Here is a 15,528-nt window from a genome sequence, read left to right as displayed (position 1 = left end):
GGTTTTCAGAGCGTTCTAGATTAGTCAAATAGTCTCAATTTAAACTTATATTCAGACATGTAAATTAGTCATTGGGAAAATCCTGGGTGAATGAATACTGTTTATGATCTAACAAATAAAATGAAAGAAAACTATCATTAAAATTAACAAATATGGTTAAATAAGTGGTTTGCATGGATAGGGTGGCCTGTGATGAGTCAAAATCCTCAATCCTCAGTCAATCCATGCCTGACCCCAATAGTTTATTATAGTGTCTTCAGTTTCCAGATTAAAATGCGTTCATGCAAACTGGGAGAAAAATCCAAAGTGATTTGAAACACCAACTATAGTCACCAGATCTCAAGAACATGTTGCACACAGTTGTTTTTTTTTTACCTTTGATTTCCCACAACACTGTCTTGTCCTTGAGTTTGCTGACGTCCACATACAGTGACTATTCTCTAAAAAGGTGCCTCTGTAGGTTGTCTGCTACCTCACACATCATTCATCCACAACCATATCAGCCCCCACACACTCCACCCTTTTACCCCCGGCTGCACAGAAGCGTAATGGCCTTTTATCGATTCTTCCCTCTCTCGCCGTCTTTCTTCTCTTTTCTCGCTCTCTTCTCTGGACTGCAATGAGAGGTTGTTAAGATAAGCTGCTGCGTGAGGAGAGAGCTATGCCTCTTTTTTTTTATGAGCTGGCCAGCAAGGGCGTGTTTGTGCTTGTGCGTGTGTATACATATGTGTGGGTTTGTGTATATATTAATCATATGTGTGTGCGTAGGCTAATAACACAGCCATTTTCGGGCATGAGAGTTTATCTGAATTGTGTACAAATAGGCTCCATGAATAAGACATGGATTTAAGCCCTTCATAACCTCAGGAGGGTATTAGGAAGCCAGGAAATGAGAGGTAGGCGGATTTCATTAAAAGAAAAAAAAAACTTGTCTTTTGTGCCTCATCCGTCACTCCAGCTGTCTCTCTAAATTTCACTTAATTCTTTTCAAGAAATTGTATGTTTATGATCATGTGTATCATATCTCAGCTCACTCTTTATTCATTTCTTTGTGGCACCAACAGTCTCCATTACATACGTCAAAGCTAATTAACACCTCCCTTTTCATAGTGTTGTTCCTGTGTTAACAGCTCATTAGGTGAAAAGACATTGTCCATCACACTTAGATAGATGCATAAAACACACAGAGAACACTTAACATCGGCACAGATTTGTCTTCAGAGACTGCACATTCTGTCCTAACGTGTGATCATGAACAAAGATGTTCATTGTTCATAGAGGAACAGGGACAAGAGGTAATGTTAAGCTCTCAGATGGCGAGCAGGGGCTTTATAGCATACAGTGTGCGTAAATGTAATATTAATATATTGTGAGAAATACCCTTTAAAATTCAAGTTGAGAGACACATCTACCCTTTGTCCTGGAAGCCCTGCCTCACAGAAATTATGGTTATATACAACTAATCTGAAACAGCGAATAAGTTTCAAGAGAAACTTGAAGCTGAGCAATTACATTTTCTATTAACATAATATGGAAATGTTGCTTAATAATGTGCCTGGCAAGTTGCCGAATATTATCACATATTGCCACATGTTAAGTGGACTTTTGAGGTCTACATGTGACATACTAGGTATCCTCCTGAGTCTGCTGTTGACATTCTCGGACGCCATGTCAATTTACGCCTGTTACATGCGATGTATCTTCTCAAATTTACTGCGGCTTTCACAGGAAATGTACAGTTTCTGATCATAAGATACAAAAAATATTTTTCAAAAGCACAATGTTGGTGAAACACCTCGTATTTATGTTTATGTTGAGGTGTCACAAATGTGGGTGGCTAGGGTTATAAACATTTGGCTAGTTTTAGGCAACAAAAGAATGTGATAAGGTTTAGGGGAAAAAAAACATCATGGTTTGGCTCCACAATATCACGAGTAGCGAGCACTGGGCTCGTGGGTTTGTTGGACACAACCACCAAAATGGGGACTTTCCACATGCCTAAATTTCGTTTTTGTCCAGTGCTGTTTCAAACTGATGCTGTTCTGTGACCTTAGAAGTTGACGCCGCCTGGAGGCACCGCAAAAAGATGGGTTTTTTTCGTCAGTATCTGACGTGGAAATGACTGGCCAAGCAGCTGTATTTGACGACTTTGGAATAAGACAGGTTGAAGATATTCAACAAAATGTTTACTGACAGCATAATTTAGTTGTTTTCTGCCAGAATAGGCATTTTGCAATACAGAATCAAGTCGTAGTGACTACAGTATTTCTTTTAATCAACATTTAATCTAATTTCTAAACCCTAACCCTTTTCATAACCAAAGTGCTTTGTCATCCAAACCAAAGACGGGAGTCTGGAGCGGACACTTTGTACGCCCACATACCCGGCCACCTCCTCTGAAGTTTACATGGTACATGAATGTTGTGTTTCATTACCTAAAAGAGGTGTCATATATGAACATAACTCAGTCAGCAATAACATTGCCATAACAATGGAGTTAACAAAGCAGTGTAGTAACACAAAAAATGACATTTCCATGTGATGGGGTTTGCCCACAAGTTTGGATGATGTCAGCCTAATCATTTTGCATTAATTATGTAGAGAATAGCACTAAATAGCTCACTTTTACCAAAATACCTCATTTCTCCCCTGCCTGCCCCTAATTTCCAGGAACAGATTTTGCACCCCACATGGCAGACCAAACACATCAACAGACGCTGTGAAAAATATTTGTGGTAAAATGATGATAGTGATTTGAATTATGGGAACATGTGTGAAAAGCTCTCGTTTGACTGTGCGCATTCTTGCCTAGGTGAGTTTAAAAGTAAATGTTCAAGGCATGACAATATCTCCCTTGAAACCTGAGTGAAAAGGTGCAATTGGATGGCATTGTTCATTTAAAAGGCCCTGCCTTAATGAAAGCCGTGGAGGAGAGTTATTAACACTGTGTGTCAGAGTGAGGCTCAGGTTTTTTTTTTAGTCCTCTCTCAGAGATTGTGCTTTCACTAATAATGGAGGAAATCTTACTTTAGTACACTATTTTTCCTGACCTTTTTACCCAAAAAGATGGTGATTAGATAAGTTTTCTACATTTTGCACATTTCATGAGCTCCTCACATTTCAGAGGAATTTAGACTTTTTTCTTTGATTTTCTTTCTTTCAGGGTTCCCATATATTTTTATGAACATAATTTCAAAACTTTTCCATGACTTTCAAAGGACCCAATGCCCGAATGCCTCACGTAAAAGGCATTTTCTCTATCAACTCTATTCAGACATCATTTCAGCAAGCTGGCATGCAGGAAGGGAGAGACAAACCCAGGGAGAGAATTATGAATCCGTCCCTATAGTAAACAAAATGTGTCACATAGATGCATATTAGAGCTACATTACATCGACAGCTACAGAAACTGACTTGCTATTATGTAACATTATGTGGAAGGTTATCCTCGGAAGATTATTCTAACAATTTCTTTATAAACAACAAAATTCCATGACTTTCCCAAAACTTTTAATGATTTTGACCAATTCCGTGACTTTTCCAGGCCTGGGAAATGTGATTGTGAAATTCCATTACATTTCACGTTTTTCCATGACCGTGGGAATCCTGTTTACTAAACACCAGCCTGCTGTGTGACTGTTGTTAGCATTATTTAAGATTTGGGGTCTTAAAATAAAAGGAGAAAGCAATATACTAAAAATTGCCATCTTCAGTAGAGGCAAAGTCTCTATTTTTGCATTCTTCAAGGAGTGTCTCATAGTACTGACACTCTAAATGAAATCATTTCCAAACAGATGTCAGAGAGAGCTTTCAGAAAACAGAAAAAAGTGATGCACAAGAGAAAGAAACAAGGTAGCGAAGACCTCCTATTAATGGGCTTGGAATTCCTTCATCTACAGTGGAGCTTTAAATGATAGATTTTTTTTTTCTCAAAAGGAGCATCAGGGTGAAGAAACAAAGACAACAGAGAGGCACTGGTTTTGATGAACAAAGAGCTATCTGGAGACCAGTTTCTCTTTGTCTTTTAAAGGTTTAGGCCTCTTAGTAGTTTTTTATTGAAACTAAGCTGTGATGAGCAGGATCCACTGTTATAGTATATCCTCTGTACAACCAACACACCGAGAGCTCAAGGATTACCAGACGTTGTCTTAATTGATCTCATTATCTCCTTCCTGCTCGTCTATAAGGCTTTCAACTCTCAAGTGCATCTTGTGATATCTTTTAAATGCCTGCAATTTGACATCAATTCTTATTGTCAAAGTTGTCAGGTTTTTCCACTTGAGAGGAGTAAAGAGGGACGGCTGGAAAAACCTCAAACAAATGTTGTGCGATCTGACTTCAGTGTAAACAGTTCATTAAAAGGGACCTACACCATTTTACACATCAACGTCTGGTTGTAGGTCTTGAGGTGCACCGCTGCATTTGTGCAAAAAAATGTGTAAAGTCTGTTGTGGCTCCAGAGGGAGCTGCACAAAAATGTGATAAATGTCTTAAAGTGATGTCATTCGGGTTGCACTGGATGGAGCTCTACCTCTATAGCACACGCCTTCTGTCTGCTTGAAGCCAGTGGCTCCAAGCTACTCAGGGCTCAAATAAAAGGATTGCTATGATGTGACATATTTTACCTTCATCTAAACATTGCAGCTACTGCGATTTGGATATATTGCATTTTGCCGTATTGCTATTTGATCATATCTCGATTAATTCTGCATCCCTTAGTTTTTCATGTTTTTGTGTAACCAACAAGCATTTAATGTAATAAACATTAAATCTCAATAATGCAGAACAATTAGACAATTAATAAATATCCATTGATTTAACTAACATTATAATTATATATTGTATATAACTTAAAAAAAAAGACATGGCACATGTTTGCCGCTTACAGCTTCTAAAGTGTGAGGACTTGCTGTTTATTTGTGTGATATGACATTAGATATATTGAACATATTTTGGACTGTTGGTCAGACCAAATAATATGAAATCAAGATCTGACAAATAGTTACTTGCAGGTCTAACTTGTGGCGAGGAACATTTCTGACCAATACGAAACAGCATTTCATTTTTACATATGTTGCTATTCATGTTCTGTAAAACATACAGTATTGCTTATACATTTCTTATATTAAACTTAATATACTGCACCAATATGCATCAAATCTGCCAACAAATACTGTTAAATGTCCTGCAGTCCAGCTTGAAAACAGCAGGGGGGTTGAGATTTTGCTGTTTTAGGTCAAACACTATGAAAGAGCCTCCCCCTCAGCTGACTCAGTGCTTCTCTGAAACACTTCTAAAAGCTTGTGTGGCCTTTTCTTCTTTGTTGTGCTGCCACTCCCGTTTATGTTCTTTTGTTTTATTATTGCACTTAAAGTGATTCATTAAGGTCATTTTAAGTGTGTGTGCTGAATTTTGCCCCTGTGTGAAACATTTGTATTTTCTTTTACTTTTCCTCTTTCATCCTTTAGTAATAGTCAGTAGTGTTTTAAAATGTGAATAAGAACATAAATATTTTTACCTGTTCATGGCAGCAAATACAAGTGTTGCCACTCATAAAAGTCAATCATTACACTTATTATGTTCATTTAGGAGTTAGAGACACCTAGTGCTTCAAGTACCTTACCTCAAGGTGATACAGTTACATTTAGTGGAAATAAGCTGCACTCTCAATGAATCTGAGTAGTAACAAGGACTCTGCTGTTAAAACTCCTTTCTGTGTTTGTGCTAAGGTAACATAGCAACATTTAAAAAGTGCCTAAACAGGTCCACAGCTGTTGTGGGTGTATATTCAACACATGAAGAAATTGTAAACAGGACAATGTAAAGTTTGAGCATTAGAAGGCAAATCTTTCCTCTTTTAATGAAGGCAATCTGCTTCCCCCTAATTCCAGGAATGTTTCTAAACAAGGCCAACAGAAATCTGAATGCACTGAAATATAAGTGTATCTTAGTCCTAGCAAGATGGTATACAGTCATTTCTCATATAACAGAGTATGACTTTGAAACTTATTTTTAACATAAAAAATAATTCAGTCGCATGAGTTCACTGCAGATACTTCAGAATCAATATATAATAAACTGCAGCACAGACATGCTGAGGGTAATTTAAATCTCTGTCTTAATTAGACACTGTCATCCTCAACTCAGTAATTTCAGCAAATGCCCAAAAACTATGTAGTCTGTAGTAAGCCCTCTAGCAGCCATATTAATTATGACTCTCTGTCCATCGGGAGCAAAGGAAGAAGCCGGGTCACATTATTATAGAGCCACAAAGTATGCACAGAGAGGAGATCAGGGTGGATGGCTCAGCAAAACATTTAACATTGAGAAAGCAGACAATTTACTACCGACAGTCAACATTAGTTTCTTTTAATCATTAGTACATGTCTAGAGAAAAGTCCTTGTGACCTAAACATTGACTTGTTTTAAATAAATCAATGCAGAGGTGATAAGTGTGTCCGGGAATCGACTTTTTTCTTTGGAAATGAATCTTCCTGGGAAATTCCTGAACCACAAAGGAGAAAATGCAAGTGGTGTGTGTGTGTTGCCTTCTACTCATCTTTTAAACACAGTGCCACCCCCAAGGGCAGCCATGGCTGCGGTGCTCATTTTTTAAGCTAACGCAAAGGTAGTGGTATTTGTGAAACTGGACAACCAAAGGCATCCATTTGTGCCAACGATGGCAAAGCTTGTTAGAAGGAGGGATGAAAAATGCTTCAGAGTTAGGCTGAATTTTGCCAAGGGAACAACTGGCATGGGCAAAGGGTCCCTTACAATCTCACCTCAAGATTTCTGAGTGAAAAAGAGTACCCATGAGCCTGCCCAGAACTTAAGAAGGCTTGCTCCCATTAAATGTTTTGTTTTTACAATAAATGTACTCCTTAATTAAAGTTGTATATTTGCCCTTTTCAGTAAAACGACGTCCAGCCTATTTGGAGAACAATAAATTCCCTAGCACGTATAGATACAACATGCATTAAAACAGGATTATTGTAAAACTCAAAATGTTAACTGTGACTGTATTAGTCTATGCACAATCAGATAATAGGTGACATTAACTATAGGAAAAAAATATTAGAATGTGATTCCTTAACCTTCATATTGACAAATTTTCAACTCACTTATTTACTACAGCAGCATAATAGAATTTCTGAAATTCCGTGATAGCTGTTGGTTTTGGTGTACCACACCATATTCAGTGGCTCCATCTGGCGCCAGTGTTTAACATGACCATAGTGTTTCCTGAACCTTAGCCAGGTGATTATTGTAATCATGACGAAGACAGTCTCCTAACCTTAACAAAGTAGAAGTTTTAATGTCAATGTACCAATGTCAATATGAATATTTGGGGAAAAAAATCCAATATTGATAAATCGACTGATATGAGATATATATGCTATTATACAATGCAATTATTCCTCAGATATAGGTATCAAATACTCGCGACAAAGATATGTAATCAAGGCAGGATATTTTACAGTTTACCAATAACCTTTATTGTCAAAATAACAGTGCACTGAAGCAGTAAACTCCATTGGGAATTTGATAATTCTGAATGACTAAGCATCTTTTTCTGCATTACGTTCTGTTAAAAACAAACTTTTCATATTGTGCATATCAGACAACATGTAATCTGATACAGATATGTCTGTAATGGGCCAATATTAGCCAATGAAATCATCTGACCGATACATCAGTCGGGCTCTGGTTTTAACCCAAACCATGATCTTTGACTTTTCCTAACCAAGTTGTGTTTGCTCATTAAAACCTAACTCAATTTTAAGCTTTGTGGTTTCCAATCATAACACTGAGTTATTTTTTAAACAGGGTTTAGTTATAATGTAATTGATATAATGTTGTCCTGCTAACCAGGGGACGTCAGATCAGAAAATGCCTTTTATGCGACATTCATTTGATAAATCAATATTAACTTCCAAAAAAGTCCCATCAGTTACCATCTTGTAAGCACTTAAACAGATCTGTGTGTTTCTATTTTCTTTTGCAGGACAATGAGATCCTCAACACAGCTGTCCTCAATGGGCGAACAGTCGCTGTACCAGTAAAGGTGGTCACCGTAGGTACAGACGGAGCGGTCTCTGATGTAACAGAGTCAGTGGAGTGCAAGTCAACAGATGAACAGGTTATTAAGGTAAATGGAGAATGTGTTTTGAGCAGCCACTTTTGTTTTACTTTTTTTCCAATTTGTCCTCATTGTCTTCTGCTTCATGGCCAGCTTTCTAGTGGAACGTGGGTGGGTGAGCAGAATGAACAAAAAGTAGTTGTGGTGTAGAAAATGGTTTGTGCACTTTAGTCTAGCAAGCAGGTGCTCATTTCCCTCCAGCAAAATAGGGCTTGGCTTTTTCTTTTCTTTTTTCATGTCAAATGGTAAGCTACAAATTGAGAGCTTCTCCTCGGGTTACAGATCAATACCTTGGAAATTTTATATATAAAAAAGAAATCACAGACAATTAGCTGTCCTCATTGAACAGCTGAAAGAAAGCATTTTCCTTCGGTTGTGCTTTTAGGTGTATGCCTCTCTGTGCCCAGTTAGGCAGGCCTCCCTCAATAGATCCAGATTTGTCAAAGAAAGTAGTAAGGTATAACAACTTTCGTAGGAGACTAAGGTTATTTGGAGCAAACAAACACATCCTGTTATTGCTTTTCAAAATCTATAATAAAGTTTTTAGTTTTAGTTTGAGTTTTATTTAGTATGGATGTACTGCATGTTACAGTTGTCTCTGTTCAGCCTAAAGCTAGATCGGCTAGGCAGCTGTGTGGTTCAAATTCTTGAGTCAGGTTTCCAAACTGAGTATACTAAAAGAATGTTGTCTCTGGCTGGGAATATAATGTCCAACCCCTCTGACACTTTATTTGAAGAATATCAGCTTGTACCATCAGACAAGACTGAACAGGTTAAATAACGCCTTTGGTCTTCAGTCTGTCAACATATCAGAGTTTGGCTGTTAAGTAGCCTTCTTTTATCTGGGTTAAATAGGGAATGATTCATTTGTTGTACATTGTATTTACTTTGGTATAAGCAGGTGTATGGGGTATACCCACCTCTTTTTCTAGCCATTTACAGTATAACCACCTATTAGTAGAAAAGCCATTGGGAAGTACTTCATCAACTACCACTACATCACTGACGGCATGGTGTTTGTAGTATGGGTATGTTGTTTGGTTAAATGCTGTCTTGTACAATGAATTTATTAATGTGAAACAGTATATGTCCTGGGATACAAGACAAATAACTTCAGGGGGTTTTTGACAGTTAAGTGCAATATTTTATCTAAATGCCACTTTCATGTGTCTTGTTTCTACAAAGGACACCTGGTAAAAAGGAGGGAATATTTGTTATAAATAAAATAAAATAAATAAAATCGATCTAACTTAAATTGGGATTTTACTGTAGAGTCAAAGACTGCAAACATAAGAGGTATTTCTAGAGAGAAGGATCGTGATATGAAAAACTTGTAACAGTAATTGTTGAAAAAAGCTATTTAAAAAAGAACAGAAAGAATGTAGTGCCAGACTGTGCTCGTTTTTGATCATCTTGTAAGCTTACATCTGTACTTCCTCATCTGATACGAAGGAGCCAAAATCCAAGAAGACAGCAGCTCAGATTCATATTAGACAAAATTGCAGCTCTAATCTGCTTCTGTTAATTTTACTTGACTCCAGATAATCTAAAATATAGATAAATAAATACATGTTATTGCATTTACATATACAGTATGTTATGAAAAGCATAGTGTTATTTTGGTCATTTCCTGCATTAAAGATGTTTGAAAGCTGACTGTATGCACCAAGAAGAAGAGTTTTCTCAACAGCCCCTGTTTGCAACTTCATTACCACTTGCCAATAACATGACTTTGACAATCCATAAAAGCTGACAAAATGTTCACCCTGATGGATTTCCTATCTGGAGCAAGTTTCAAATCTCTGTAAGTTGATTTTCATTGGCTCTCTGAAAGCTTAGGTAATTAATCTAGAGCCTTATTGAATGCTGGGAAATGTTACAGAGGATTTGTTGTTAATCTAAAAAATGCAAAAACACTAGTATAATCCAGTGAAGTTAAGGCTTAATGTAAAGATAGAGCTTTTAACTGTGGCAACTTTAAATTCCGATATGCCCTTCGCCATGTCTCTGTTGTATTGTGCGAAAGAAGAAGAAAAACTTAAGTGAGAGAAATAAAGAAAATAAACAGTTTGTCCTTAATTGTGAGTATGCGCGCAAGAAAAAGAACAGTGTTGCGAGTGTGTCTGTGTTATATTGAGGAGCTGATTTGGCGTGTTTCTGTGTACCGTACATGCATATCAGAGAGAAAAGAAGAAGCAGATCTCTCAAAGGGTTTAATTATCCACTGAAGTAGTACCACACATTGTGACGCTGACCTCGGTAGCATACTCCCCTGCCCACCCGTCTAGTTTTGGAACAGTAAGCGGTACCCCTCCTCTCTCCACCCTATTTTCAAAGGAAACTGAAAATAAAACATTTTTTTGATCAAAAGGCATGTACATCTTCCCTTACTGTTTCACTGAAATTTTGAGGAATAAGTCCTGTTCGCAGCATGGACAATCATGACCTTACCCTAAAACAACCTCTAAGAATGCTACCTCAAACCTAAAATTGTAATGGACTAGTGCTTTTCTTCATTTTACTCCAGCAATGCAAACTGTATCTTTTGTCCATTATCAACAACCTGCTTTCAAAGCCTAAATTAACTGATTAGTTAATCAACACAAAATTAACCTAAAACATTTTTGGTAATTACTTAATCACTCTCTTGTTGCAGCTTTTCAAATGCAAATTCTTGCTCTTGCTTTGTCTTCCATGATAGTATATGAAATATCTTTGGGTTGTTTTTTTTTAACTAAACAGACAAAACAAGCAATTTAAAGCTGCTGCCTTACACTCTGGGAAAATGTGAGTGTCCCTATTAAACTCTTTTCTGGCATTTTATAGACCAAATCATTAATCTATTGAAAAAACAATCAGCGGATTAATCACTGCCATTTTGGCAGGGTGAGATAACATTATTAGCACAAATTGATTGCCCAACAAGATGATTCTTATTGCACAGCAGGAACATAATCTTGTTACATACAGTAGAAAGTTGCTTGACATAGCTAATCTGTCACCGGGAGCCAATAAAGGGTCAAGGTCAGAAATTTATTTTTCTTATTTTCAGAACTACTTGCATCACATATTGCATTTTTTTCAAGAAAATATTTTTAAGCCACACTTTAAAGACGGATGAATACTAATAATTGCTAGATGTAGGGTACCATGAAGCTGGAGTGGTGCCCCATGTAGGCTGAGTCCCAGTGATGCAAAGGTCAACCCGCAGCTGGTTCGGGCAAACTTGTTAGAAAATATTGGTGGCTTTCCCTCTGTCCTTAGACCCACACATCAACTGAGGAAAAACTCCCCACACGAGATCATACTTAAGATGTAACCACTTAAAAGATGGTTTGGTACTTTTGCTGTCTTTCAATGTTTGCACTTTTTAAAACAGAAAACACATGTCTTTTAATTGTGATATTTACTGGCATACATTATAGCCAACAGCAAGTAGGTTGTCATTTAATGATGGTCATTACCAGGAACTTTCAGCTCCAGTTTGCAGGTCTGGTCAGGGTCACTGATTAAGGGATATGTTTACAAGTCACAGTGAGTACCCTTCCTTTCATAAATTTTCATTATTTTTAATCGAAGTTGCACTATCGCCTCGCAGGCCACTGCTGTGGCAAGCAGTAATGGAGCTTATTTGACACCCTGTTGTTGCAATCAAGTAACCTCTGATATCACACATTAGCAGTCAAAAGCTTTTCTTGGAAAACCAAACACTCAAAAACGAATGAGAATAATTTGACCATCACCCTCATTGAAAAGGCTGGCACTGGGCCATCATCCTTAAAAGAGAAATTTTAAAATACTTCCTATTTGCAAATAGAGAACAACTCTGAATACGCACCAATCAGCCAAAACATTGAAATCACAGGGGTTAAGTGAATAACATTCATGATGTGTTTACAACGCAACGTTCTGCTGGGGAACCTTTGGTCCTTGCATTCATGTGGATGTTACTTTGCACACTCCACCCACCCAAACACTGTTACAAACCCCCTCAAGGCATCTGTACAGGCAAACTCCCAAAATTAATTCCCCAGATCCCAATCTGGTTGAGCATCTGTGGGACATGCTGGTACCCCACCTCACAACCCCTAGGATTCGCCAACAATGCCCTGGTGCCAGTCAACACAGTACATCCCCCACAGGTTCTAAGCCCATGCTTCAAAAGGTCAGAGCCAAGTCCGATCTAAGGACTCCCCAATGTGAATTGGTGGTACCAACACATTCTCATACCTCACATATTGCTGCTTTGCAGTGGACTTCTGTGTCTACATATTACGATCTAAGTACCCCTCTGCATCTGCTGTTGACATTAAGGGATGCCCCTACTGAGATATCAATAAAAGCACATGGTAACCAGTGCTGGAATGTCAACAAAAGCACAAGACTTAGGCAAAAGAGGCACATGGTAATGTGTAAAAACATCATATTCAGATGAAAAGAAAACACCGGACTCCCGTGGGAAAAGTCTGCATCAAAGTTTGGGGTTTGTTGGATTCATATTCCGCCCCTCTTGCCCCCGCAATAGGGACCTTCCTGGCACTTCATATGGACGCAACAGATTCCGTCCAGCCATGCTCTCAGCTGACACCGGTTACGGTTATCATGCTGCCGTGGCAGGTGCCATTCTGCGATCTAAACTGACGCTGCCCAATAGTGTGTCATACAGCCCTGAAAAGTGGCTTTTAGCATCGGGATCTTACGTGAAAATCACTGCAAAAGCGACAGTATTTGATGACTGGAATGAGAATGGGCTGTGGTTACCTCTAGGAAACAGGCACATTCCATGAACGCTCAATCAGATTGGAATATGGAGAATTTTGAGGCCAAGTCAACTCCTTGAGATCTTTGTTTTCTGTCTCATTCCTGAACAGTTTTTGTAATGTGGCATGACGCATTGTCCTAATGGGGTGTTACTGCCATTAGGAAGTGGTCTTGCCATGAGGAGGGGGTGCTTGGATCAAGTGACGGCCACACAAATTGTAACTCACGCATTGTAACAAGATGATCAGTGTTATTCACTTTAGCCTCCAGTGGTTTTTATGTTTTGGCTGACTGGAGTAAATCACAGCCAACCTGACAGACTTACTCTTCTGTTGAAATACCCTCCTAAAGACATGATGTCTGTTTTCCCTTTGAATGACAGTCGCCTACTCTTCTCCGTTATTATAAGGCACAGAGTGCTCTACAGTAACAACTAAGGCCAGAAATTAGAATGACTCAATGGGCCTTTGCTGTTTTTGACTGGCTTCCAAGTCATATCCATGCTTTGTGACTGGGCAAAACAAATATTGTTAGACTATTTCTCCTAAAACAAAAAGTGAATTAACAGTGTTAGAATGTAATTGTGTTTATCAAATCAAAAGACTACCTTGAAATCTAGGGATTACAACATATCCTCCCCAAGGTTTTTAGTTCTAAGTTTAATTGATTTTTATACAAAGAGAGACAAACAGTAATAAGATGTTCAATGATCAGGAAAAAAAAGCTTTGACACTGTCTTTGAACAGCAGTAGATGTTTCTCCTTTTATTAGAATAATTTAAAGCTCTAATATGTATTGAAAAAACACTGAACCTCATACTTGGCCATAATTTATAGTTTTAGTAAGTCTTTATAGTTTGCAATGATGGAAAATGCACATACTTGGTCTAAGCAAGAATCAAAGAAAAATACCACTTATGCTGTGCCCTGAGTTCTAGTGAAAAGGCTTTTGTTTTTTTGTTTTGTTTGAGGTTTTTTTTTTAAGAAATCTTAACATCCCTCAGAGCAGTGGTTCCAACTGGTCCAGCCACCGGGTTCAGATTTCTCCCTTGTCACTGGTTCAAGGTCCACACATGAGAAAAATTACCACATATTCAACTTTCTTTCTATGGGCTAAAAACAGAATGGAATAAAACATATTGCAAGAAGAAAACCCAACTAGTTAAAACCAGGGGTATTTCTGGGATTTGAGGACATGCTAAATTTTGGCTTGAAACTTTTTTCCTTTGTATTTTTGGTGATTTTTGAAAACTTTCAACAATTATTTTTTCTTTAAAACTTATGGCTTTCTTTTTTTAAATTTTGATGTTTTTTTATTTTATTTTATTTTATTTAACTTAATTTATTTCCTTTACTTTTTTTTTTTTTTTTTTAAAGAAAATATGCCTTCTAACCCCATGGGGCTGCTGAAATAAAAATCACCAAAAAGTAACACCATTTATTATAGCAAGAGACTGTAAAAATAGAAATTATTGTTGGATTTTCACATTCCTGACAGTCCTTGAACATATCATGTGGAATGCACACAATCCACCAATTTGGAACCACTGCTTTGGAAAATGCTCTACTACAGTGCAATGTAAGCGTCAAATGCGCCACTCTGACTGGAACCAGACATTCACTCATTTTAAGCCAGTTTTCATTTCAGTCATCAACTCATACAGTATGTATGCCTTCCTCTGAACTGGATCTTGCAGTGTCCTTATCTGCGTTTGTGCTAGTCACTCTAGATAAAATCCAAGCCTGCATGATCAACAGCACAATGGATTGTTTCCATGGAGAAGTGACATTGATTTGGGCATGTTTTCATGACACATCTACGGTGATACACTTTTCATGCAGTGCAGAATATGTCACCTTCAAGAGATCTCAGTTAAATCTTTATGGTTACCATGCGCAGTGCTTTTCATAAGGAGGGATGAAGACGAATCTTGTATGTGGAGACTAAGTGGAACAAAATTAGAAAGGTAGAGACAGGTTGATGTAAATTGATTTCAGCAGCAGGGTGAGAGACACGGGTGGACCGAGAGAGGGGGAAAATGAACACAGGAACAAAAATAGAGGTGAGGCTTAAGTGACTCAATGAGGAGTGAAGTAGATTTTTTCTGCTCGCTCTCTGGATGGTTGCCTGTAGAAACCCTGCACATCAGTGTATGTCGAGTATGTGTGTGTTACTGTGACTTCCATGGGCACACACCTGCCGAACAGACTCATTTACATACAGTATATAAGCCATTATCATCAACTGGCATCAGCTGTTTGGCAGCAATGATGGCAGACAGCTCTAATTCCTCAAATAAAGAAGCAACCTGTTTTTGGTTTATTAAATTCATACCGGTTTACATGTATACTAGCGATGGGGCCAAAATCTTCTATCACAGTGTTCGAAATTTTAAGTCACAGAAACGTAAAATATCTGGATACAGTAATCGTTCTGTAATTTCAATTAAGAAAGTGGTTAAAATAACCATATTGTACTTTGTCTAAGATGATTCTTTTTTTATCTTTTATGTATTAATTATTCACATCCCCATTAGCTGCCACTAAGAGAGCAGCTACTCTCCAATTGTCCACACTCATCAAAACATAACAGTAAATAAATGCTAAATGAGCAGCAGTGTTGCATGT

The 15,528-nt window shown here is 37.9% G+C and overlaps 1 protein-coding gene and 1 long non-coding RNA gene across 2 annotated transcripts in view; one reads left to right on the top strand and one right to left on the bottom strand.

Annotated features, from left to right (window-relative positions):
- The window catches only part of LOC148186209 (uncharacterized), a 132,220-nt gene that overhangs the window by 59,430 nt on the left and 57,262 nt on the right, over window positions 1-15,528 (bottom strand). The window lies entirely within an intron of this gene.
- LOC121960000 (transmembrane protein 132C) overlaps window positions 1-15,528 on the top strand; it is a 190,105-nt gene that overhangs the window by 154,260 nt on the left and 20,317 nt on the right. The window contains exon 6 of the mRNA XM_042509583.2: window positions 8,006-8,149. Coding sequence (XP_042365517.1) covers window positions 8,006-8,149 — 144 coding nt within the window. The remainder of the gene's footprint in view (window positions 1-8,005; window positions 8,150-15,528) is intronic.

Source organism: Plectropomus leopardus, chromosome 20 (genome assembly GCF_026936395.1).
Source record: "Plectropomus leopardus strain MGB_pleo_1.0 chromosome 20, ASM2693639v1, whole genome shotgun sequence".
NCBI classification, from domain to species: Eukaryota; Metazoa; Chordata; class Actinopteri; order Perciformes; family Serranidae; genus Plectropomus; species Plectropomus leopardus.
This window is presented reverse-complemented; position numbering and strand designations above follow the sequence as displayed.